Source organism: Oncorhynchus nerka, linkage group LG20 (genome assembly GCF_034236695.1).
Source record: "Oncorhynchus nerka isolate Pitt River linkage group LG20, Oner_Uvic_2.0, whole genome shotgun sequence".
NCBI lineage: Eukaryota > Metazoa > Chordata > Actinopteri > Salmoniformes > Salmonidae > Oncorhynchus > Oncorhynchus nerka.
This window is the reverse complement of record NC_088415.1, coordinates 24100547-24126190: the sequence shown is the minus strand read 5'-3', so window position 1 is coordinate 24126190 and position 25644 is coordinate 24100547. Positions and strand designations below refer to the sequence as shown.

Sequence of the window (25644 nt, the reverse complement as noted above, 5' to 3'; positions counted from 1 at the left end):
ACACTGACTCGGTACCGGTACCCCCTGTATATAGCCTCCACACTGACTCTGTACCGGTACCCCCTGTATATAGCCTCCACACTGACTCGGTACCGGTACCCCCTGTATAGAGCCTCCACACTGTTATCCTTACTGTGTTACTTTTTATTATTGCTTTTTATTTTAGCCTATTTGGTAAATATTTTCTTCTTCTTGAACTGCACTGTTGGTTAAGGGCTTGTAAGTAATCATTTCACGGTAAAGTCTACACTTCATGTCTTCGGTGCATGTGGCAAATAAAGTGTAACGACCCTGGGTTTATAAGCGCGGAAATCGACCCTGCCGCTCGAGCATGCTTTTGCGGCACAGTCGATAGTGCGCCGGACCTCGGGCTCGAAGGTCAAGGGTTCGAGACCTGCTCCCTGCTGTTTCATTACAAAAGTATGATTTGATTTGATAAATTGGACACACCTGAGCGTCATTAATGTCTCTAGGACGGTCTAATAGGATAAAATGCCAGGGCTGAATTCTTGTCCCAGTCCATCCGTGACGGGAAGACAATTCAGCCCCAATGTCATTTCCTTTAGAAGGTGGATACTGTATAAAAAAATATTAGGACTTGCAATAATGTTACTAATAGAAATTGGTTTTCTAGCAAATGCATATGTATAATAAACAAATCAAACTGTTAGCTCCTTATCGATCCTCTGCTTAGGATATGTATTACATAAAGTTGCAGCTCTACTGCAACATAGAGGACAATATTATCTAGTGCTTGATGTTGTGTGCATACTGTTTTTTATATGGCACAAACTTTACAGAATCAAGTCGTGTACCGCACCTCTACACACTCTAGGTCTCTCCACTCCTCTATTCTGTAGTATTACAGAACCTGTTCTACAACTTTGTCTGTAGCATCAACAAGAAGGGAGGGTCAGAGCATGTACTATCAGCATGATTCAAACTCAATTTGCTGAGGGATCATTAGAATGGGTTAGATATGGGTACAAATTTAGATCTTAATTTGAGCCAGTTTGCTATAGCAGGAAAATAATCCTGCAGCAACAGCAAATTTGCATTATTATGTGGATTATAATTAATGGCCATTTTTTGTAGGGGTTGATATATTCTTCATAAGAGAAAATCAAGTCTGAAATGTCAACGTGGAAATGATGAACTTCCGAAGCCTTTTTAAACCTCAAATACACTACACGTTTTAAGATATCCTGCAAAAGAGTGGGCAAATTAGTGCCAGGACTACACAAAAAATGACCTTCTCCTATTCACATGAATTGTTACAGTGGGTGTGTCAGTTTTACGGAGAACACTAGGGGGTGTTCCAAGGAATCCATGTCATTGAAGTGATGTTATGTTTAGTGTGACTAACCTTGAAAACCGTTTAGGATCATAATCGTGTTTGTTGTGAGGTATGGCTGAGAGATACGGAGACACATTTCCATGACGCACATACTTTAATCAAATTTGAAATATAAACAAAAACATTTTGATATATTGACTACTGATACAAAAGTGGCATGGTGGACGTTAGCAGGGAGTAAAAGAGAAGCAAGTCAAAAAGAAAAAAAAAGACCAGTGCGCAAAAGTGAAGGAAACCAAGTCTAGTATTATACAGTGAACCTTTACGTTATGTTTAGGATACACAACAGCACAGCTTTGATTGCTCTTAAAGGTTTGGTGAGGGCAGGGCACACACTGGTTCCAGGCTCTCAGATTAGCCATGGTTAGGCATGGTCACTTTTCTGCAGATAGGTGATGATTCCAAAATAGCTATCAATTGTACTCTTGAATCTGTTGTGTCCCAATTCTATACTACCAGATATCTTGTTGGATTCTACTCCATTGAGGTCAAGAAATTAGTTGAAAGCAACATGTGTAAATCATTATCCTAAACAGAGAGAGGTTATGAATTATCATTAGCACGATAGTAAAACTCCCACAGAGGTGATGATGACGTTTCCATTCAAGTGTTGGCATCGAAGTTATCCCATTCTGGCATAGCTCGTAGATCAAGAGATGATAAGCTGCTGCTGAAAAGTACTGTGAAGCGTGATGATAAAAAAACACATTAAACAACAAAACAACAGTGGTGGAAAAGTACCCAATTGTAATACTTGAGCAAAAGTAAAGATACCTTAATAAAAAAGTACTCAAGTAAAGGTGAAAGTCACCCAGTAAAATGTACGGATAGCCAGGGGGACACTCCAACACTCAGACATTATTTACAAACAAAGCATTTGTGTTTAGTGAGGTTGCCAGATTAAAGGCCCTATCGATGAACAGGGATGTTCTCTTGACAATTGTGTGAATTGGAAAATGTTCCTGTCCTGCCAAGCATTCAAAATGTAATAAGTACAAAATGTAATGAGTTATTTTCTTTAGTAATGTATTGGAGTAAAAATAAAAGTTGTCAAAAATATAAATAGTAAAGTACTATAAAGTATTTATGCTCAAGTACTTACTTTACACCACTGCAAAACAATCACCATACAAACACACCCCGGCCCTGTCAAAACATAAATTGATAAATCCATCCGAGCATGATGTGGTTTATTCAGTGCAGTGATTCATTGTGTCTTCAGTCTCTCAGTCCCTCCTTGTGTGGGTAAAAGCGAATCCAGCTTGGTTTTGGTCGGTATTTTCTTTCCCCTCTGTCGTATATGACGCAAAGCATGATCCAGAATCTCAATGGATGATGTTTGGTGTAACTGTGTCCTCTTCTCCAGCTGATGGCTCTCACCCTATCAGTGTCGTAGAGCAGTTACATTAGAACCATCTCCAGTCCCAGTCCCAGTCCCAGTCCAGCCAGTTGTGTGTGTTTGTGTTTGTGTTCATGTGTGTGCGTGTCTACAGCCTGATGTTCCTCTCCTGCATGTCCTGCCGACAGATGCCCCCCAAGGTGTTGAACTTTGACCCCAGGTCCCCCAGGAACTCCAGGTTGTCATCTAGATTGTTTAGCGAGAGCTCGTCCAGTGACTGGCACTTGCTGCCTGTCCCCTCGTAGCCATACCCATAGGGTTGGTAGTCCACCTCGTCTCCAATAATATGCAGCTTCTGGAGATCCAATGTGTCAATGTTAGAAAAAAGTTAAATCATATTTGAATTAGATTCCTCAAAATCTTATAAAACTCTCAATACTAGTAACTAAACAAGTAGGCTATTTATATGTAATAGATCCAATAGAGAGATACTTCTTACATTACAGAATTTGTTTTAATGATAAGACAAATATTACCACCATTTGTTCTTGTTTTCACGACCACATGGTGCATCACACACATCTTTACCTACATGTCTCTCTCTGTTCTCTATGTAACCTTTTCCACATGTCACCATGACATTTTCTGCATGTCACATACAGTACCAGTCAAACGTTTGGACACACCTACTCATTCAAGGGTTTTTCTTTATTTTTACTATTTTCTACATTGTAGAATAATAGTGAAGACATCAAAACCATGACATAACACATATGGAATCATGTAGTAACCAAAAAGGTGTTAACCAAGGCAAAATATATTTTATATTTGAGATTCTTCAAAGAAGCCACCCTTTGCCTTGATGACAGCTTTGCAAACTCTTGGAATTCTCTCAACCAGTTTCATGAGGTAGTCACCTGGAATGCATTTCAATTAAGAGGTGTGCCTTGTTAAAAGTTCATTTGGGGAATTTCTTTCCTTCGTAATGCATCTGAGCCAATCAGTTGTGTTGTGACAAGGTAGGGGTGGTATACAGTGGGCTCCAGTGTAGCGCAACGGTCTAAGGCACTGCATCTCAGTGCCTTAGACCTCTGGTTCGATTCCAGGCTGTATCACAACCAGCTGTGATTGGGAGGCCCATAGGGCAGAGCACAATTGACCCAACGTTAGGGTTTGGCCGGGGTGGGCCATCACTGTAAATAAAAACGTGTTCTTAACTGACTTGCCTAATTAAATAAATAAATAAAAACTGAAGATCACCCTATTTGTTAAAATACCAAGTCCATATTATGGCAAGAACAGCTCAAATAAGCAAAGATAAACAACAGTCCATCATTACTTTAAGACATGAAGGTCAGGAAAGTTTCATCAAATGCAGTTCCAAAAACCATCAAGCCCTATGAAACTGGCTCTCATGAGGACCACCTCAGGAAAGGCAGACCTAGAGTTGCCTCTGCTGCATAGGATAAGTTACCAGCCTCAGAAATCGGCAATTAACTGCAACTCAGATTTAAGCCCAAATAAATGCTTCACGGAGTTCAAGTAACAGACACATCTCAACATCAACTGTTCGGAGGAGACTGCGTGAATCAGGCCTTCATGGTTGAATTGCTGCAAAGAAACCACTACTAAAGGACACCAATAAGAAGAAGAGACATGCTTAGGCCAAGAAACACGAGAAATGGACATTAGACTGGTGGAAATCTGTCCTTTGGTCTGATGAGTCCAAATTTGAGATTTTTGGTTCCAACCGCCGTGTCTTTGTGAGACGCGGAGTAGGTGAACGGAGGATGTCCGCATGTGTGGTTCCCACCGTGAAGCATGGAGGAGGAGGTGTGATGTTGTGGTGGTGCTTTGCTGGTGACACTGTCTGTGATTTATTAAGAATTCAAGGCACATTTAACCAGCATGACCGCAACAGCATTATGCAGCAATGCACAATCCCATCTGGTTTGCACTTAGTGGGACTATAATTTGTTTTCAACAGGACAATGGCCCAAAACACACCTCCAGGCTGTGTAAGGGCTATTTGACCAAAAAGGAGAGTGACGGAGTGCTGCATCAGATGACCTGGCCTCCACAATCACCCGATCTCAACCCAATTGAGATGGTTTAGGATGAGTTGGACCGCAGAGTGAAGGAAAAGCAGCCAACAAGTGCTCAGCATATGTGGGAATTTCTTCAAGACTGACTACCTCATGAAGCTGGTTGAGAGAATGCCAAGAGTGTGCAAAGCTGTCATAAAGACAAAGGTTGGCTACTTTTAAAAATTTCAAATATTAAATACATTTTTAATTTGTTTAACACTTTTTTGGTCTCTTACCCGGTCTATGTGCTCTGAAATGTGCTGGTTTGACAGCAAGCCGAAGGACCGGGAATACCTCGAAGAGTTACTCTGAGGAGAGAGTGGAGAAAACACAAAAAAACAAACATGGATGATTGATGGAGGAACAACAGTGTATGTCGTGTGTATGTATGTGTCAATGGTGTGGTGTCAAGTCGACCACATCCTGATAGTGCACGGCAACACTTACCCTCATGGTATTGTTCCTGCTTGTAGTCTGGTACTGCAATTAGAAAATACACATTCATATTATAAGGATCAACTGCATTAATGCACACACTTCACTGTATAAAACCTTGATAACCTGTAGTTAATCTGTAATAACCTGTATCTATACACCTGTCAAATCATACAGCACTATGGTAAAGAATTCATAAAAGGAGGGTTATGTTTCCCTCTAGTGGCTGCCTGGAGATGTCACTCACCATGCCCCGCCCAACCTGGCTTCTCAGAGTTCCGTTGGCCTCGCCCATTCTCTGGAATGTTCCCCCTCCTGAGAACCCTCCCTCTCCTGACGAGGACACCTGGGTGACCTGGGGAGAGATGGAGGTTGAGTTCTGAGACACAGACGCTGCTGCTGGGACTGTACTGGATGGCCGCTGTTTGGCAAGCTCTGACCCAACTTCACTATTTTGTGATTCTCTTGTCATTCATTTTTACTTTATTTTCATTAAATGTATCCTCTATCATTTCTTACAACCGACAAGAACATTTGAACATCAGATCAGCAGTTAATTACCTAACTCCCTGTTCATCAACGACTGGTGGCTATGCATGATTCCAACACCATCATCAAGTTTGCTGACGACACGATGTAGGTAGGCCTGATCTTCGGCATTGATGAGACAGCCTACAGGGAAGAGGTCAGTGACCTGGCACAACAGTCTATCCCTCAGCGTCAGTAAGACCAAGGAGTTGATCGTGGACAACAGGAAACGGGGGGCACACCCCCATCCACTTCAACAGGGCTGCAGTAGAGCGGGTGTCTAAATCACTCAGGACTTAAAATGTTGACAGTTCCTCTTCCACCTCAGGAGGTTGATAAGGTTTGGCAAGGGCCCTCAAATCCTCAAAAAGTTCTACAGCTGTACCATTGAGAACACCTTGACTGGCTGCATGACTGCCTGGTATGGCAATAACACCGCCCTCGATCACATGGCGCTATAGAGGGTGGCATGAACAGCCCAGTAGGTCATTGGGGCCGAGCTCCCCGCCATCCAGAACCTCTATTAGGCGGTGTGAAAGGAAGGCCTGGATAATCGTTGAAGACTCAAGCCACCCAAGCCATAGACTTTTCTCTCTACTTTCGCACAGCAAGTGGTACCGGTGCATCAAGTCTGACACCAACAGGCTCCTGAACATCTTCTATTCCCAAGCCATAAGACTGCTAAATAGCTAACAAAGTAGCTAACTAAATGGCTACACGCACTATCTGAGTTAACCCTTGTCACACACACTGACACTCCAACACACGTAAACACTCACTCCATAGTTTGCTCACACACACATACATTTATACTGACGCTACACTCACCCACTCATATCCAATCATAATTTACTCTGCTGCTACTCTGTTTATCATATATCCTGATACCTAGTCACCTTACCCCTATACAGTACATATCTACTTCTAGTGATCCAGTATCCCTGCACATTGTAAATATGGTACTGGAGCTGACCCTGTATCTCGTATGCTTACTTACTTTCTCATGTTCTTCTTATTTTTATTTCTTGTGTGTTTTTGTTCTACTTTTTCTTTTTTTTTAGTATTACATCGATATTGATTACTGCATTGTTTATAGTTCGCAAGAAAGGCATGTGACATCAAAACTTGAAAGGTTATATACATTTTAATGTAGACTGATGCCCTACTCTATCAGCTGACTGAATTGTGTACCACTGTTGTCACCACTATTTTGTTGCGTTAAGTATCTAACATGGTATGAGCATGTTAGATAATGACATAGTAAAAGGGAAAATGCACAAAGTGCAAAATGAAAGCATAACTGAGGATTATGAAGAGTTCAATTCTGTTATGTACACTGTGATGTAGTACCACTCAGTGTAGAACTACGAAAAGTATACCACTGAGACAGGTAGGAAGGGCATTTAAGATCTTCACTCTTTGAAATGTCTCTCACAAATAGTTGACAGAGGTCAAATGCAATGCGTATCAGTGCTACTGACCAACAGGGTCAAGCTAAATAAAACAGGCTAATATCCTCCCTGAAACAATGTTTCCCACAGTTTAGATTGAGCTGTAGCCAGTGAACATGGGCAGGCATGAACTGCAAGTATTTCACACTGCCCAAGTGGTTTGATGTGATGTGAGACTTCCATCGACTAGAGATGAGATGCATCCAAAAGGGAAAAGTATTTCAAGGTATTTAAAAACATATACTTTAAAAAAAACTTTTTAAACAATGCATTAATGTTTGCATTGTGTGGACCTAAGGCTGGAACTTCAATGCTTGAAACTTGTCATTGTCAGTAAGGATGTCACTCACAATGGTCCTCCCTGGGGTTCTGTACATCTCATTGGTCTCTTGGGTCATCTCATTAGTCTTCTGAGTAAACTGTCAAATCATAGAGCAAGAATTAAACACAGCATAAACAACAGTTATTCAGACTGTGATCAAAGTGTTGTAGTAAGATGGTAGAAGATATAGTAACTAGTCTTGTTGTTGCTGTTGACAGAATTAAGAATATAATAATATTTACATTTTAGTCACTTAGCAGACACTCTTATCCAGAGCGATTTACAGTTAATGAGTTCATACATTTCATTATTTTTTTTCTCCATTGCTGGTCCCCCGTGGGAATCAAACCCACAACCCTGGCATTGCAAGCGCCATGCTCTACTGTACCAACTGAGCCACATAATATGATATACAGGTATGTGGAGTAGAATTTCTCTAATGGTGGCAAATTAAGTGGTGTAGTACAGATGTAGGATCTTCATTTGATCCCCCTGTTGCAGGAGAACTTTTCACTTATAGTTTATTTGAGGTTTTAAAAGGCTTCGGAAGTTTGTAATTTCCACTTTGAAATTTCAGACTAGATTTTCCCTTACGAAAATCTATCAACCCCTACAAAACTGTCCATTAATTATAATCCACATAATAAATCACATTTCCTGTTGCTGCAAAATTATTTTCCTGCTGTAGCAAACTGGCTCAAATTAGAATCCTACTTCTGTAGCAGATAGAAAGGTAGGGACAGGTATATAATAGGTAGTTCTGTTCAAACAGTAGCACTATCTTACAGATAGGAGACTTGGCTCCAACTCATTCTCCATGGGCAAGCATATGATACATATTGCTAGTAAATCCCTCAATTTTAGGAAACTATATTTTAATGTTACATTATATATACAAAAGATATGTGGACACCACTTCAAATTAGTGGATTCAGATATTTCAGTCACACCTGTTGCTGACAGGTGTACAAAATCGAGCACACAGCCATGCAATCTCCACAAATAAACATTGGCAGTAGAATGGCCTTACTGAAGAGCTCAGTGACCTTCAACATGGCACCGTCATAGGATGCCACCTTTCCAACAAGTCGGTGTGTCAAATTTCTGCCCTGTTAGAGCTGCCCCCGGTCAAATGTAAGTGCTGTTATTCTGAAGTGTAGGAGCAACAACGGCTCAGCCGCGAAGTGATAGACCACACAAGCTCACAGAACGGGACTGCCGAGTGCTGAAGAGCGTAGCACGTAAAAGATGTCTGTCCTTGGTTGCAACACTCACTACCGAGTTCCAATCTGCCTCTGGAAGCAACGTCAGCTCAATAACTGTTCATCGGGAGCTTCATGAAATAGGTGTCCATGGCCGAGCAGCCGCCCACACAAGCCTAAGATCACCATGCGCAATGCCAAGCGTCGGCTGAAGTGGTGTAAAGCTTGCTGCCATTGGAGTCTGTCGCAGTGGAAATGTGTTCTCTGGAGTGATGAATCACGTTTCACTTTCTGGCAGTCCGGTGGATGAATTTGGGTTTGGCGGATATCAGGAGAACGCTACCTGCCCATGCATAGTGCCAACTGTAAAGTTTGGTGGAGGAGGAATAATGGTCTGGGGCTGTTTTTGATGGTTCGGGCTAGGCCCCTTAGTTCCAGTGAAGGGAAATCTTAACGCTACAGCATACAATTACATTCTAGATGATTCTGTGCTTCCAACTTTGTGGCAACAGTTTGGTGAAGGCCATTTCCTGTTTCAACATGACAATTCCCCCGTGCACAAAGTGAGGTCCATACTGAAATGATTTGTCAAGATCGGTATGGAAGAACTTGACTGGCCTGCACAGAGCCCTAACCTCAACTCCATTGAGCACTTTTGGGATGAATTGGAACACCGACTGTGAGCCAGGCTTAGTCGGACAACATCAGTGCTCGACCGCACAAATGCTCTTGTGGCTGAATGAAAGCAAGTCCCCGCAGCAATGTTCCAACATCTAGTGGAAAGCATTCCCAGAAGAGTGAAGGCCGTTATAGCAGCAATGGCGGGACCAAATCCATATTAATGCCCATGATTTTGGAATGAGATGTTCAACGAGTAGGTGTCCACGTACTTTGGACATGTAGTGTATGTTATTCAGAAGATTTAGAAGGGCGCTGACTCTCACTGATGTGGTCCACCGGGTCTACTTCACCATGCACGCTGTGTCCTACACAATCCAATACACTCAATGTCTTAGTGCATACTAATTCGCTCCATAATATCCGTACACTCTATACATCTCTGGTACACACTACTTAGATGTGGCCTATACTTAGCTCTTTAGTAGTCACATCTGTACTGTATTCTATAATTAATATTCACCCTTTACAAAATGCAAGTCTCCTCCAAGACTTGTAAGCAAATGTTTAGGTTTCTAAAAGCACATTTTAAAGTGGAACTGCCACCTGTTCTGGGCGCTCTAACACATTCTTTGAGCAGATGAGTCATCTTCCCTGCACAGTCAGCCTTACCATATACAGTAAATGTGGTTTGGAGAATGTGGTCAGTGTTGTAGGCTTACTCACTCTGCATGTGGCACATGTTCTCATGAGTCACACCAAAATCATGGATGTGATCTCTTTAACTCTCTCATTGGTACTACAGAAACTAAATGATGCTAATAGTGACCGAACCTGCTTCATTCAGTGATTACCATACATACAGTATGTTTTAGAGGGAAGCACACACCCTACACAGAAACCACTAATTACCTGTAACTGTCGTGATATGAATTCCTTTCCCCTCCATCATATGACACCTCACAGACTCTCACACAACTCCACCTAACCGTGCAGAATACACCCACAGATACAACTTTGAAAAATCTCAGACCCTGTGTTGACCATAGACTGTTTTTTGTCTTTTTAAATAAGGGTTGTGACACGGAAAAATATGAGTTACAGAAAGAATGAAAAAGAAGACAAGAAGAAAGTAAGAATAGTGGCCAGTTTACCGGTATGCCTGGGGTGGCCTGCTTCATTCCATCTATCACCTCCCTGTTAGGAGTGGTAGGGGTCAGGATCAACATGGGCTCACCCTAAAAGGTAGGCACAGGAGGAGAGGGAGAGAAGAAAAAAAAGGAGGATATGGGTATAAGAGCGGAAGAGAGGAGACAGGACAGGTAAGTAGAGAGGATAAGAAAAGAACAAGAGTTTATGATTGCAGAGGAGAGGAAAGAGAAAAGAGATGAGGAGAGGAAAGAGACGAGAAGAGGAAAGAGATGAGGAAAGATATGAGGAGAGGAAAGAGAAAGAGATGAGGATAGGATAGAGATGAGAGAAAAGAGGAAATAGATGCGGATAGAAAAGAGAGGAAAGAGGAAAGAGATGAGGAGAGAAAAGAGGTGAGGAAAGAGAAGAGATGAGGAGAGAAGAGGAAAGAGATGAGGAGAGGAAGGAGGGAAGAGGAAAGAAGTGAGGAGAGGAAAGAGATGAGGAGAGGAAAGAGATGAGGAGAGAAAAGAGATGAGAAGAGGAAAGAGAAAAGAGATGAGGAGAGAAAATAGATGAGGAGCGGAAAGAGGAAAGAGAAAAGAGATGAGAGGAAAGAGATGAGGAGAGAAAATAGATCAGGAGAGGAAAGAGATGAGGAGAGGAAAGAGGAAAGAGATGAGGAGAGGAAAGAGCAAAGAGATGAGGAGAGGAAAGAGTAAGAGTAAGAGATGAGGAGAGGAAAGAGACGAGAAGAGGAAAGGAAGAAGAAAATAGATGAGTAGAGAAAATGAACATTGAAAGTTATTACAAGATGAAACATCATGTCAGACTACAAACTGTTCACATACCAGAGGAAGAATACCTGTCTTGCCAACAGTAAAAACATGTCTAACCCAGACTCAATGACAACAATAACATGACTAGGGTTTCAAAGCTACTGGTGATTTCCCAAAGTTACCGGAATCTTCAGTAATTTTGATTATTTACAGAACATCTATGGCAACCTATTGTAACTTTGGTCAAATATACTTGAATAACTAAAATGTATATATATTTTATATATCTGTGTCAATATCATCCATGAGTATCTAGTAGATAGACCATATGGTTCAAAAGAAAATAGCCCAATTCATGAATAAAGCATCTAACTAACATGGCATTATTTTCAATTACCTCTGAAACTCTTCAACTATTGACTTTTTCACAACTGCCACCAGTTTGACGCCAAAACATTGACAACAAATACATATTGACATAATAAAATAACTACATACTGACATAGTAAAATAACTACATACTGACATAATAAAATAACTACATACTGACATAATAAAGTAACTACATACTGGCATAATAAAATAACTACATACTGACATAGTAAAATAACTACATACTGACATAGTAAAATAACTACATACTGACATAGTAAAGTAACTACATACTGACATAGTAAAGTAACTACATACTGACATAGTAAAATAACTACATACTGACATAGTAAAGTAACTACATACTGACATAGTAAAATAACTACATACTGACATAGTAAAATAACTACATACTGACATAGTAAAGTAACTACATACTGACATAGTAAAGTAACTACATACTGACATAGTAAAGTAACTACATACTGGCATAGTAAAATAACTACATACTGGCATAATAAAATAACTACATACTGACATGGTAAAATAACTACATACTGACATAGTAAAATAACTACATACTGACATGGTAAAGTAACTACATACTGACATAGTAAAGTAACTACATACTGACGTAGTAAAATAACTACATACTGACATAGTAAAATAACTACAAGTGTGTAAAATATATATAAAGGTTATTTCATGCTGAAACCCTCATATTAAACACCAATGGTATTCACTGGAATTCACCAATGGTATTCACTAAGTTGATGGTTTATATTTAGGATGATGTTTTACAGCTTTGTCATTCTATTTTTAATTTTAAAATAATCTTGTTTAATTATTACATATTTTACATGTGATAAGGCCACACAGAGTGCCAGAGATAGTTACAGACACCTGTGATATTCTGAAGTACCCAAGAAGGCCGCGAGATGTCTTGTGATAGATAACATAACATCTGTGAAAGACACACAAATTCTGGTAGTTTACTGGTGAACTTAGAAAGTTTCCATTAATATCCCCTCCCTTTGCAACCCTACACATGACAGCTCAGTAAGTGATTGTATTGTACACTCCTGTCTTTGTGCTGAACACCCAGACACATAACTTAATGTATACATTCGGCACAAATACTGTAGATATACATGCACGCATGCACGTGAACATATCCACACACACCTTGCATGCACTGCCCCCTGCCTCCTCGTTGTATTTGATGAGAGTCTGGTTGCCCTCTTCTTGCAGGTTGAGGGGGAGGTGTGTGAACGTCTTACCGCCACACTGACACAGCAGGAGGAAAAGCAGTAGCACTGGGAGAGGGACATACAACCACAGTCACCACTAACAGTCATATCTCATAGCATTTTACCATACAAAAATGAATGGATGTTGAGTCATGTTTTTATAACTTTTCATAGCATGCTGTATCACTGCTATCTATGTTTTAATTACAATAATGCATCAAAAGTTTGTTCTCAATTTGATAGATGTGATTTAGTTTAGACTGAATTGGTGTCTCTATTTTTTCCACTCTGAATTTCAGGCCACAAGCACTAAGTTCTACGAGTGTCTGAGTAACTGACTTACTGATTATCCTCCTACTCTATAACTATTCCTTATCCCTATATACAGTACTCCATTCCTATTCCCTTCTAACTCACGTAAGAGGAGCAGCAGTCCAGCCAGCAGCAGTCCTATAGCGGCAGGGCCCAGGCTAGAGCTCCGGGGGAGAGAGGCTCTACACTTGTCTCCTTTCCCACAGTCACACACTATCACCTGGACAATGTCATGTGCCTCCTGGCTTTGCTGGTCGAGGATCACCAGAGGCACCGTGTAGTTACCGTACGGCAGGGTCTTCAGACTGACCAGACCCGCCTCCATACCTGACCACCGGGGGGCGAGGGAGAGTGGTGAACGGAGAGGAAAAGAAGGTAGGAGGTTAATTAAGCAATAAGTCCTGAGGGGGTGTGGTACATGGCCAAAATACCACGGCTAAGGGCTGTTCTTACGCATGACTCAACCCAGAGTGCCTGGATACAGCCCTTACCTGTGATATATTGGCCGTAAGGACCTGGCGTCTGAGTAGTGGTATTTTCTAGGTTAGCAGGTTGTATGGAGATAGTAGATGGATAAAAGCAGTGCTTTGGTGTGTGGGTGTGGGTGTGTCCGTGCGTGCGTGCGTGCGTGCGTGCGTGCGTGCGTGCGTGCGTGCGTGCGTGCGTGCGTGCGTGCGTATATGTATGTATGTATGTATGTATGTATGTATGTATGTATGTATGTATGTGCGTGCGTGTGCGTGTGCGTGTGTGTGTGCGTGTGCGCGTGTGTGTGCGCGTGCGTGCGTGTGTTTATGGGTGTGTGTGATTCTGCTGACCATTGGCAGGGTCCAGTTTCCAGTGGCTCTTCAGTGTTTTGTCTCCATTGTCCACTCCCAGGGAGAAGGAACATGGGCATCCAAAGGGAGGTTTGTCCTTGTCTTCTACTGGCACAATCACTTTATTACCACACATGACCAGCTCCTTCTCCACCAAAGAGGGTATGTTATCATTGATATCCCCCAGGTGAACCAGAATGGTGCCTGTAGCTGTGGCAGGAGGTTTGCCTGAGAGAGGAAGATATTCTTTAAATACTTTATTATGCTCAATAGCATATACTGTACGTACACACACAGCTACATGCATGTTCACACGCACACAGAAGCACACGCAGGCACACACACAAACACTCACACACAGACACAGACAAACGCACACCTCACGCACTAACCGTCATCTATGGCATGGATTAGGATAGTGTATATGTTGTCTTTGTTGACGTGAGGTGACTCCCGGTCCATCTTCTTCACTGTGGTAACCGCTCCTGTCTTGTTATCTATGGTGACCCAGCCTGCTGGGTCCTTAACTAACTCATACCTGGTCAGGACATGGATGGGACAGATGGATGCTTACTTTGAATGCATACTGTACGTACAAAATAAGTTGTGGTAATCAATTTCACAACCCAGGTGAATCTGAGTCATCACATGTTGCCACCTACCTGATTTGTCCCACATCTGAGTCAACGTCAGTGACCTTGGGCGTGTACAGCACCTTCCCTGTCACCTCCTCCTCCTTCACGTACACGTCTACCACCTTTTTGTCAAACTCCGGGGGGTCGTTCACGTCAATCACCTTCACCGCCACGTTCACTCTCTGGGGGGGCGCGGTCAGGGTTTTAGGGGAGTTGGGCCCTCCTGAGCCACACACAAACAGAGGCTCCTCGTTCTCCACGGCGATCTCCACATTGGTCACCGTCGTCTTCTCAAAATCCTTCCCCTGGAAAATGTAGTCAATAAGTCAATACAGAACAAAAATTGAAAAAACTACTTGGAACTAATACTAATACTAATCTTAATTTGACCAGTTTCCCACAGCAGGAAAGTAATCCTGCAGCAACAATTAATGGTCATTTATGTAGGGGTATATACATTTTTCATCAGGGCAAATCAAGTCTGACATTTTAAGGTGGAAATTACAAACTTTTGAAGCCTTTTTAAATTTTGAATACACTAGAAGTTTGCATTTACTGTTGTGCAGGAAAATGATCTGCAACAACAGAGTGATCAAATTAAAATGGCATATCTGTAAGTGACGTTGATGCTCAGAACCTTGTATAAGGTCATAAGGTCAAACAGACTCACCTTGATGACAGTCAGTATACCCTCGTTGGTCTTGGGGTCGGTCTCAATCTTATAGTTCCCTTCCTCGTTCCCCTTCACAATGGAGTAAACAGCCCGCCATGCGGGAGTGTTGGGGGTGTCTGCGTCAGTCACAGCCACTCGGAGTATCTCCCTATTGGACTCCATCTCCATAACCTGAGTATTGTACTGCACAGAAAGAAGGTAAAGTAAATATTTGTGTTTCACAAATTACTTAAGACATGTTCACTCAATCAATCAGTTGATCAATTGATCAATCAACCAACAAATCATTGAATCAGTCAATCAACCAGTCAACCAACTTGGAACTTACAGTCTTGTTTTTGAACACTGGCTGGTGAGTGTTGGAGTCTATTATGTGGAGGTTGACCACTGCAGTTGAGGACAGGGCTGGTTTCCCATGATCCTTAGCTTCAACAGTCACTTTATACATCTTTACTTTCTACATGAAGAACAAAATAAATTAAATATTGATCCCACCATTTTAAAATACAGATTAAGAACACCTTTGTAATATTGAGTTACACCCCCTTTTTGCCCTCAGAACAGCCTCAATTCTTCGGGGCATGGACTCTAAAAGGTGTTGAAAGTGTTCCACAGGGATGCTGGCCCACGTTGACTCCAATGCTTCCCACAGTTGTGTCAAGTTGGCTGGATGTCCTTTGGGTGGTGGACCATTCTTGATACACACAGGAAACTGTTGAGCATGAAAAACCCAACAGCATTGCAGTTCTTGACACAAACCGGTGCACCTGGCACCTACTACCTTACCTCATTCAAAAAGGTGCTTAAATATGTTGTCTTGCCCATTCACTCTCTGAATGGCACATACACAATTCATGTCTCATTTGTTTCAAGGCTAAAACACCCTTCTTTAACCAGTCTCCTCCACTTCATCTACACTGATTGAAGTGGATTTAACAAGTGACATCAATAAGGGATCATAGCTGTCACCTGGATTCCCCTGGTCAGACTCCCCATGTCAAGTTCATAATGTTTTGTGTATGTGTTTGTGCGTGGGTGCGTCAAGTGGGTGTGTGTCTGTGCATGTAATGGCTTGTCTGTGTGTGCATGTGTGTTGTAGTGGAATCTCACGTCGTAGTCGAAGCAGCCGGTGAAGGTGAGCTGGCTCATCTTGGTGCCCTCCACCTGCTTCAAGTTGATCTGGGGCTCAGCTGGCTCCTGAGACAACACCCTTAAACTGATGGCGGAGTTCTCTGTGTTCGCCTCATCCCTGTCCTTGACTATCAGAGGCACTGGCAGATAGCCTAAGACGGGGAGACGAGGGCAGGAGGGGAAGATCATGAAGGATGAGGAGAAATATTGGGGAAGAGGAGAGAAGTGGAGAGAAGAGAAGGGGAAATGAGTTCCCCTTTACATGTTCTCTCTGCTCAAAAAGAGCACCCACTTGCCACTTGATTTCTCAGCCGAACGCAATGACTGATTGGTTCTTGTGCGAACAGTCTAGTTAAGTATATTTTGTGCAAGGCCTATATGCAGGCATATGATTTACAGCCTTTCTGTGTACTGACCCTCTGGTAAACTTTCTTTCACACTGGCTTTCGTGACAAGGTTCTCAAAGTAAGGCTCATTGTCATTGATGTCCTTAATCGCCACGTCGAACCCCAGAGTCCTGTCCACGGGATTACCAGTCTCCTTGTCCATGATGTCAAAATTAATCTGTAGGAAATAATATTATGATTGTCAATTTATGTTTAGATATTCTTTTTGGTTAAGATAGTTTTATCTGTCTGTTCTGTAGTTTATCTGTAGTTTTATATTTTATCTGTCTGTTCGTCCGTCTGTCTGTCTGTCTGTCTGTCCGTCCTTCTGTCTGTGTGTGTTGATGCTCACGTGAAAGAAGGGGTATGTCTCCCTGTCGATGGGCTTGTGTACAGAAACCACTCCGTCCGTTTCGCCGATGGAGAACACGCCCATCGGTTCCTCGGTCACTCCGGTTCCACTTATACGGAACTGGTAGTTGTTTATGAGCATTGGTGTTCTATCGTTGAACATCTGGAAAGACAGCCTTGTTGATGAGCAGTTTGCAGTGCTATGAATACTGTATCCCTGGTTTAGGAGAAGCCCAAAATGGGTCCAGGGTTTACAGTATGACTTACTACAGAGTTATGTTGGAAGCAACTGTTCTTCTGATGAATGACTATTATACTATTTATGTGCCCAGTGCTTTTGTACCTTGTTTGGTGGTGTATGATATTTTTACCTGTGTGGCTATCTTGGGAAAAGGTCCAGGGTCCTCCTCCACTAGCTCAATGGTGGACAGGACCCACCTTCTTTTGGAACGCACCAGCAGCTCCTTTAGGAAAGGGAATGAGGGCCATTGTACTTCTTTCTTTAAACTCAAAAATGTATTTCAAATTGTTCTCTCTTTTTTTCTGGAAATGCCCATGACATACCCGCTTTTCCCGCTTGTTCATTGTATAGTTGCCAGCATCGTGTGCCAGTGCTAATGCAACCATGATTGAGACCTGTTGACATAAACAGTGCAAACATGCAATTAGAGAGAATATATGTGTGCATAGTAAAAATTAAAAAATACATAAAGATCAAGGTGTGGTTCATCCAGTCATATTCCCACCCTGGGTTCGATCTAATAGCCTGCAGGTGAGTCATTGTAGGTGACAGACCTCTGGGAGACATGATCTCTCTCTCTCTCTCTCTCTCTCTCTCTCTCTCTCTCTCTCTCTCTCTCGAACACTGTTCATAGACATTTGTATATACATAATAAAAAACACAGATTATACCTAATGAATCATCCAATGAGGTAGCCTAGTGGTTAATAGCATTGTGCTAGTAACCAAAAGGTTGTGTGTTTGAATCCCTGAGCTGACTAAGTGAAAGATCTGTTGATGTGTCCTTAAGCAAGGAACTTATCCCTAATTGCTCTGAATAAGACTGTCTGCTAAATTACTCAAATGTACATTTAATTAGAAGGAAAACTAAGAGATGGACACTTGTAGTTGGTTAAGGGATGGTCAAATTGAAAAGTTGCACCACAAATTAACAAATTAAAAAGCTGAATAATATGTTTATTCAGGGTCAGGCATTAAAACGCAATGGGGTGTGTATTATGATGATTTAAGCAAAGCTCTTACGGTTGAAGGCAAGGTGAAGGTTTATAACAATTGATTTGGGATTATATTTACTGCAATCAATTGACATGTATATTACATAATAAGTAGTTTGAGAATGTGGGGCTACACCCCAATGAAGGCTGTCCGCTACACATTGACAGTTTTGGCTCAGTCCAGTAAAGAAGTTCAGAGTGAAATCGCAATTCGATAGATCTGTGATCGATTAAATTCTGGAGACTGTTACAAAGTATGACGTGAAATGAGGGCACTTGCATTCTCACCACCATGGCCTCTGATAAAGACTTCAGGTTTATTCATCCTCCATAAGCCCTGCATACTCAGCTATCAACACCCATTCAATGATGTCCCAATTATCATGGGAGATTTTCAAAGTCATTATTGATTCAAAGCTCAGTGAACTCCCTACATGCTCAGACAGGTCGTTTTAGTAGAGAGTAGTTTTGCATTAACATTCCAAGAAAGTTATTTAGCATATTTCAGTAAGTGATGCTGTGAAGTTAGGTGAACGGACATGTCACTGTAAATGAGGTGAGAGATGAGAGGAGACAAGCTTCACAAAATAATGGTGGTAAAAGTTTAAGGGAAGATGGTATATTTACAGTTAAGTAGAGTGTGTGCAGAGCATTGGATAGCATAATTACTTACGCCTGACATGATTTTCAACGGAAAGTCTAGTTGAAAAAAGTTCACCAGATAATACCAGTTTGCAAGCTAGATTCAGCTAGCCTACAGTACAGCTAGCTAATTTCTCGGAGGTGATTTGGCTAGCTAGACAGCTAATATGGACATAATCAGCTTTGTTAAACTTGGATGAACTTGACTGATGCTCCAACAGGCAGAAGCAGAGATTCGAAGACTAGGGAAAATAGTCTCTTCCCATCAGTTGTTGATGTTTTGATTTGTAGTCTACTGCCCTAAAATAATAGGCATCCTTGCACACTCACACTTAAAACCTCTTAACGATCCGCCCCTTTTTTCAATTTTCGCCAAAAATGACAGACCCAAATCTAACTGCCTGTAGCTCAGGCTCTTTAGCAAGGATATGCATATTCTTGGTACCACTTGAAAGGAAACACTTTGAAGTTTGTGGAAATGTGAAAGGAATGTAGGAGGGAAAAAAACATTTTTGTATGTATTTTTTTGTACCATCATCTTTAAAACGCAAGAGAATAGCCATAATGTATTATTCCAGCCCAGGTGTAATTTAGATTTTGGCCACTAGATGGCAGCAGTGTATGTGCAAAGTTTCAGAATGAGCCAATGAACCATTGCATTTCTGTTCAAAATTTTGTATCAAAACTGCCCAAATTTGCCTAATTTGTTTATTAATAACTTTTCATGTTCAAAACTGTGCACTCTCCTCAAACAGTAGCATGCCATTCTTTCACTGTAATAACTACTGTAAATTGGACAGTGCAGTTAGATTAACAATAATTTAAGCTTTCTGCCAATATCAGATATGTCTATGTCCTGGGAAATGTTCTTGTTTCTTATACCCTCATGCTAATCGCATTAACTTACGTCAGCTCAACCGTCCCGTGGAAGGGACACCGATCCCAAAGAAGTTTTCAAGACAATGTCAATCAGATGGCAATGAAATCTCCCATTTGTCCAAAGTGTAATGGGCATATGCCTATATGTAGCCTAACTGAACATCAACGGCACCAGGTAGCCTAGTGGTTAGTTTTGGGCCAGAAACCAAAAGGTTGCTAGATTGAATCCCTGAGCTGACAAAGGAAAAATCTGTTGTTCCGCCCCTGAACAAGGCAGTTAACCTACTCTTCCTAGGCCGTCATTGTAAATAAGAATTTGTTCTTAACTGACTTGCCTCGTTAAATACAATGAAAAGCCCCAGCTAACACACCTGACTCCAATAATCAACTAATCATGATCTTCAGTTAAAAATGCAATTAGTTTAAGTCAGGTGTGTTTGCTAGGGATGGAGAAAAGTGTGACACCAATCAAGCCCCGAGGACTGGAATTGCCCAGGACTGTCTGGAGGGTTAAAACCCCTGGTAGGTATTTTGTGCCATTGTTTATGAGGTAGGCTAGATATACTAAAAACCTTTCAACATTCAGAGAGAAAACACTCAAAGCATTGCAGAGTGGCGTACTGTTATTTTAAAGCATGGGAACAGGTTATAATGTTGTTTTATACATTTTTTTCCAATCCCACTAAAAACACAAAGCGCCTATGCAAAACCCTCACTGTCACTCAGAAATGTGTCTGCCTGCTGAAAATCTTTGCCAGTGTGTGTGTGTGTGTGTGTGAACCCCACCTGCCCCTCCCTCTGAAGCATGCATAGGGTACTGTAGCTACTGACGTTACAGGCGTGATTCAGAAATTAGGGAGAGATTTTAATTAGAGAACAATGGATACACTTTTTCAATGCCAGTTAACAATATTATAGTTGTATTTATCAACTACAAAAAGGTAAGAAGTGTTTTTATTTTAATTCTGGTGTTGCTCCACACATACAATCTTGTTAGCTAGCTAGCTTGTTAGCTAGCTCTGATCTAGCTCTGGGAAACTCTAGGTGACATTATGTGTAATGTTATGGATCTGAGATTCATGATCAAGAGCTAGCTCTGGTCCAACATTAGTTAACCCAAAGACATTCAAAGTTCCTTCATAGAAGCCGATCCTCCGTAGGTATAATTCTGTGGGTCTAATTCAGATAATGCATGTCATAGCAACAAGATGCCCAGTGCTTCATGTCCAGAGCTCTCTTCATCCTCAAAAGACGTGGCATGTCGCACCCTACACTACACTTCTATGTCCAATGCATGTACATAGCTTGCCCGCTCCACAGCAAGCTACTCTATCCATTGGTGAAGCGATTTAATGTCAAGCTAAATGTAAAAAAAAAAGTTTTCAAATTGAGATTTAAAAAGGAACAGAGAGGAACAATATTAACCGTGACTTATTTTGGGTCGAAACGTTTCAGAACTTTATTTTGCTGGTCGGAACAGTGAAACTGAACACAAAAAATTAGGGTTCTGTTCAGAACGAAACGATTGGAAAATAATTTGAGTTCCAACCCCTGGTTTAGACAAATGTGCCTATTTTGTCAATGCTAATCTACTTTAGCACAATGAATTCGGTAGAAGCTGGTTTTGTACTCACTATCAGCTGAAGCAAGGACAACTTCCCCATTTTGGACCGTTCCGCTTGATATCCTCTGGGTGAGTGTCAACAACTCACCTGTGGTAGAGGAGCTTGAGACACTTGGTACAGGCAGTATGTGAGGGACGGCCCACTATCCCTCCAGGCAGAACAGGCGTGTTTGATCCTGTGTGCGTGTGTGTGCGTGTGTGTACATTATCAGGACCCTAATGTGCTAACAAATCACCAGAATGTCCTAACAAGGTAGGAAAACAAGAAGATTTTAGAAAATTCTGAACTTTTATCATGTTCTGAAAAAAAAGGTGCTATTTAGAACCTAAAAGGGTTCTTCGGCTGTCCCCTTTGGAGAACCCTTTGAACAACCCCTTTTGGTTCCATGTAAAACACTTTCCACAGAGGGTTCTACCCACTGTTCTCTCTAAGCTGTTTGCTGCACAGGACTGCGTGGTCCCCGGGACTGCCCAGGCAGAGAAGAACCAGAGTGAACTTCACTCCACTAGAGATTTCCCTGTTAGTTAACACTATCAACGTTTCCCTTTACTGTGGGAATTGTGATCGAATCAACGCAATATTAGCCACTTTCAATGCCACATACTGAAACAAAACGAACTATGCTTTTGTTGTAGGCAGAATGCAGTGGAGAGTAGGATTCTATTGCATTGACAGGCCCATACTCTTCCTGTGCGCCATAACCAGTCAGAGCTGCAGTACGCCTATATGCAAATAGACCAGTGCAATATACTGTATGGATCTGTGCCCTTCAGCGGTTGTGATTAGATGAGCATGTTTTGAGATCAAAGAGAGAGATACATGTAAGGACGTGAACACATTTGTACATTTGTTCATATCCTTTGCTTGTAAGTGATTTATTAGCCCCGTTACAGATAATGTGTAGTCAGCAATGGAGGAGTGATTACCTCCTACAAGAGCACAAAACGTGTGCATTTCTAGACATTGTTGACCAATAAAATGTATAAAAATTCTAAAATAATTTATCTTTTGTCTCTCTGTGTTTTCATAATTTGCTGTCAATTAGCAAGTGGCTGAATCTCACAGGAGAAATCATCCGAGTGTGGGAAACAGTGCCCCTCTGTCTTAGTATGTGTAGTCCATGTATCTGATGCTATCTGGAACAAAAGAGTATGACATGTTGCCGCCATAGCATTTGATTGATTGATGCTAGCAAGCATTTGGCCTCCCTTGATCATTTTTCAAAATAAAATAATTAGCCAATCAGCGTTGAGCTGAGCTCAATTGTGGGTTGTCCTGGCACAGAAGAATGCCCCCCAAGGGAAGTCAGTTTGGATTTGCCTTACACCAATCAAGTCACATCCTAAGCTAAACGTCATCAAATCAAATCAAATGTTATTTGTCACATACACATGGTTAGCAGATGTTAATGCGAGTGTAGCGAAATGCTTGTGCTTCTAGTTCCGACAATGCAGTGATAACCAACAAGTGTTCTAACTAACAATTCCAAAACTACTGTCTTATACACAGTGTAAGGGGATAAAGAATATGTACATAAGGATATATGAATGAGTGATGGTACAGAGCAGCATACAGTAGATGGTATCGAGTACAGTATATACATATGAGATGAGAATGTAGACAAAGTAAACAAAGTGGCATAGTTAAAGTGGCTAGTGATACATGTATTACATAAGGATGCAGTCGATGATGTAGAGTACAGTATATACGTATGCATATGAGATGAATAATGTAGGGTAAGTAACATTATATAAGGTAGCATTGTTTAAAGTGGCTAGTGATATATTTACAACATTTCCCATCAATTCCCATTATTAAAGTGGCTGGAGTTGGGTCAGTGTCAATGACAGTGTGTTGGCAGCAGCCACTCAATGTTAGTGGTGGCTGTTTAACATTCTGATGGCCTTGAGATAGAAGCTGTTTTTCAGTCTCTCGGTCCCAGCTTTGATGCACCTGTACTGACCTCGCCTTCTGGATGATAGCGGGGTGAACAGGCAGTGGTTCGGGTGGTTGATGTCCTTGATGATCTTTATGGCCTTCCTGTAACATCGGGTGGTGTAGGTGTCCTGGAGGGCAGGTAGTTTGCCCCCGGTGATGCGTTGTGCAGACCTCACTACCCTCTGGAGAGCCTTACGGTTGAGGGCGGAGCAGTTGCCGTACCAGGCGGTGATACAGCCTGCCAGGATGCTCTCGATTGTGCATCTGTAGAAGTTTGTGAGTGCTTTTGGTGACAAGCCAAATTTCTTCAGCCTCCTGAGGTTGAAGAGGCGCTGCTGCGCCTTCTTCACGACGCTGTCAGTGTGAGTGGACCAATTCAGTTTGTCTGTGATGTGTATGCCGAGGAACTTAAAACTTGCTACCCTCTCCACTACTGTTCCATCGATGTGGATAGGGGGGTGTTCCCCCCTGTTTGTCAGTCAAACGTGTCTGTTTCTGGTCTGCTTGTGTTGATGTCCTGCAGTAGCTAGCTTGCTAAATCAGCCCTTTCCTAAGCCATGGATGGAGATTGGATTTGGACTTGGGGTTTTGACTGAATTCTCTGTACAGGCCAATGATTATGAAGGTGATTCTGATCTAACCATGAATTAATATATTGTGCCACTGGTCTGTGATGATTTAATTTCAATATGTAGTCTTAACTAGCTAGCTAACTTAGCTGATTCCTTTTTGCCCATGCATTTTAGCAAGGTAGCCTATGAAAACTAAAACTAAAAGAGTACTGTATGACATAACCATACACCATTTTGCAAACATGAAAGAAAGGAGAATGGCATTGGCATTCAACTAATCTACAAGTAGGGTGAGTCAACATTATTTTGTTTAACTTGCGCATGCATGCAAGCACGGACACACACACACACACACACAGACAGAAATCAGTACCATTGCAAGCCACATCATACAGAGCATTCTGAAAATATTCAGACCTCTTGACTTTATCCACATTTTGATACGTTACAGCCTTATTCTAAAATGTATTCAATGAATTGTGTTCCTCAATCTGTACACAATACCCCACAATGACAACATTAAAACAGATTTTTTTGATTTTTTTGCTAATTTATTAACAAAAACCTTATTTCCATACAGTACCAGTCAAATGTTTACTCTTTCTTACATTGTAGAATAATAGTGAAGACATCAAAACTATAAATAACAAATATGGAATCATGTAGCAACAAAAGAAATGTTAAACAAATCAAATATATATTTTATATTTGAGATTCTTCAAATTAGTCACCCTTTGCCTTGATGACAGCAATGCACACTCATGGCATTCTCTCAACCAGTTTCATGAGGTAGTCACCTGGAATGCATTTCAATTAACAGGTGTGCCTTGTTAAAAGTTTATTTGTGGAATTTCTTTCCTTCTTAATTAGTTCGAGCCAACCAGTTGAGTTGTGCCAAGGTAGGGGTGGTATACAGAAGATATATTTGGTAAAATACCAAGTCCATATGATGTTAAGAACAGCTCAAATAAGCAAAGAGAAAGAGAGTCCATCATTACTTTAAGACATCATGAAGGTCAGTCAATCCGGAAAATTTCAAGAACTTTGAACGTTTCTTTAAGTGCAGTCGCAAAAACCATCAGGAAAGGAAGACCCAGAGAAAGGAAGACCCAGAGTTACCTCTGCTGCTAAGTTAATTAGATTTAACAGCCTTTAACAGAAATTGCAGCCCAAGTAAATGCTTCACAGAGTTCATGTAACAGACACATCAACTGTTCAGAGGAGACTGCGTGAATCAGGTCTTCATGTTCGAATTTCTGCAAAGAAACCACGACTAAAGGATATCAATAAGAAGAAGAGACTTGCTTGGGCCAAGAAACATAAGCAATGGATATTAGCCTGGGGGAAATCTATCCTTGGTCTGATGAGACCAAATTTGAGATTACTGGTTCCAACCGCTGTGTGTTTGTGAGACACAGAGTAGGTGGACAGATGATCTCCGCATGTGTGGTTCCCACTGTGAAGCATTGAGGATGAGGAGTGATGGTGTGGGGGTGATGGTGTGGGGGTGCTTTGCTGGTGAAACTGTCAGTGATTTATTTAGAATTCAAGGCACACTTAACCAGCATGTCTACCA

At 41.5% G+C, this 25644-nt stretch overlaps 1 protein-coding gene and 1 long non-coding RNA gene across 3 annotated transcripts in view; one reads left to right on the top strand and one right to left on the bottom strand.

The window, feature by feature from the left end:
• Positions 1-1432: 1432 nt before the first annotated feature.
• LOC115102108 (cadherin-like protein 26) lies at positions 1433-21655 on the bottom strand. Of its 2 annotated transcripts, XM_029621696.2 has the most exons (19): positions 21568-21655; positions 17742-17813; positions 17549-17641; positions 17179-17340; positions 16857-17004; positions 16420-16592; positions 15638-15766; positions 15307-15492; positions 14664-14941; positions 14394-14539; positions 14002-14229; positions 13289-13510; positions 12807-12937; positions 10494-10577; positions 7548-7616; positions 5466-5573; positions 5231-5263; positions 5020-5091; positions 1433-3051 (listed from the first exon to the last, which is right to left on the bottom strand). In XM_029621696.2, exons 1-19 carry the CDS (start codon positions 21595-21597, stop codon positions 2845-2847), a joined length of 2571 nt encoding a protein of 856 aa, XP_029477556.1. In that variant the 5' UTR covers positions 21598-21655; the 3' UTR covers positions 1433-2844. The 2 variants fall into 2 exon arrangements, with proteins under 2 accessions (XP_029477556.1, XP_029477557.1); XM_029621697.2 differs by lacking the exons at positions 1433-3051; positions 5020-5091; positions 5231-5263; positions 5466-5573 and adding an exon at positions 10252-10323 and having other exon boundaries at positions 7573-7616.
• LOC115102110 (uncharacterized) overlaps positions 20713-25644 on the top strand; it is a 42143-nt gene continuing 37211 nt past the window's right edge. Inside the window, exon 1 of the long non-coding RNA XR_003859405.2 lies at positions 20713-20874. This is a non-coding gene — a long non-coding RNA (uncharacterized LOC115102110). The remainder of the gene's footprint in view (positions 20875-25644) is intronic.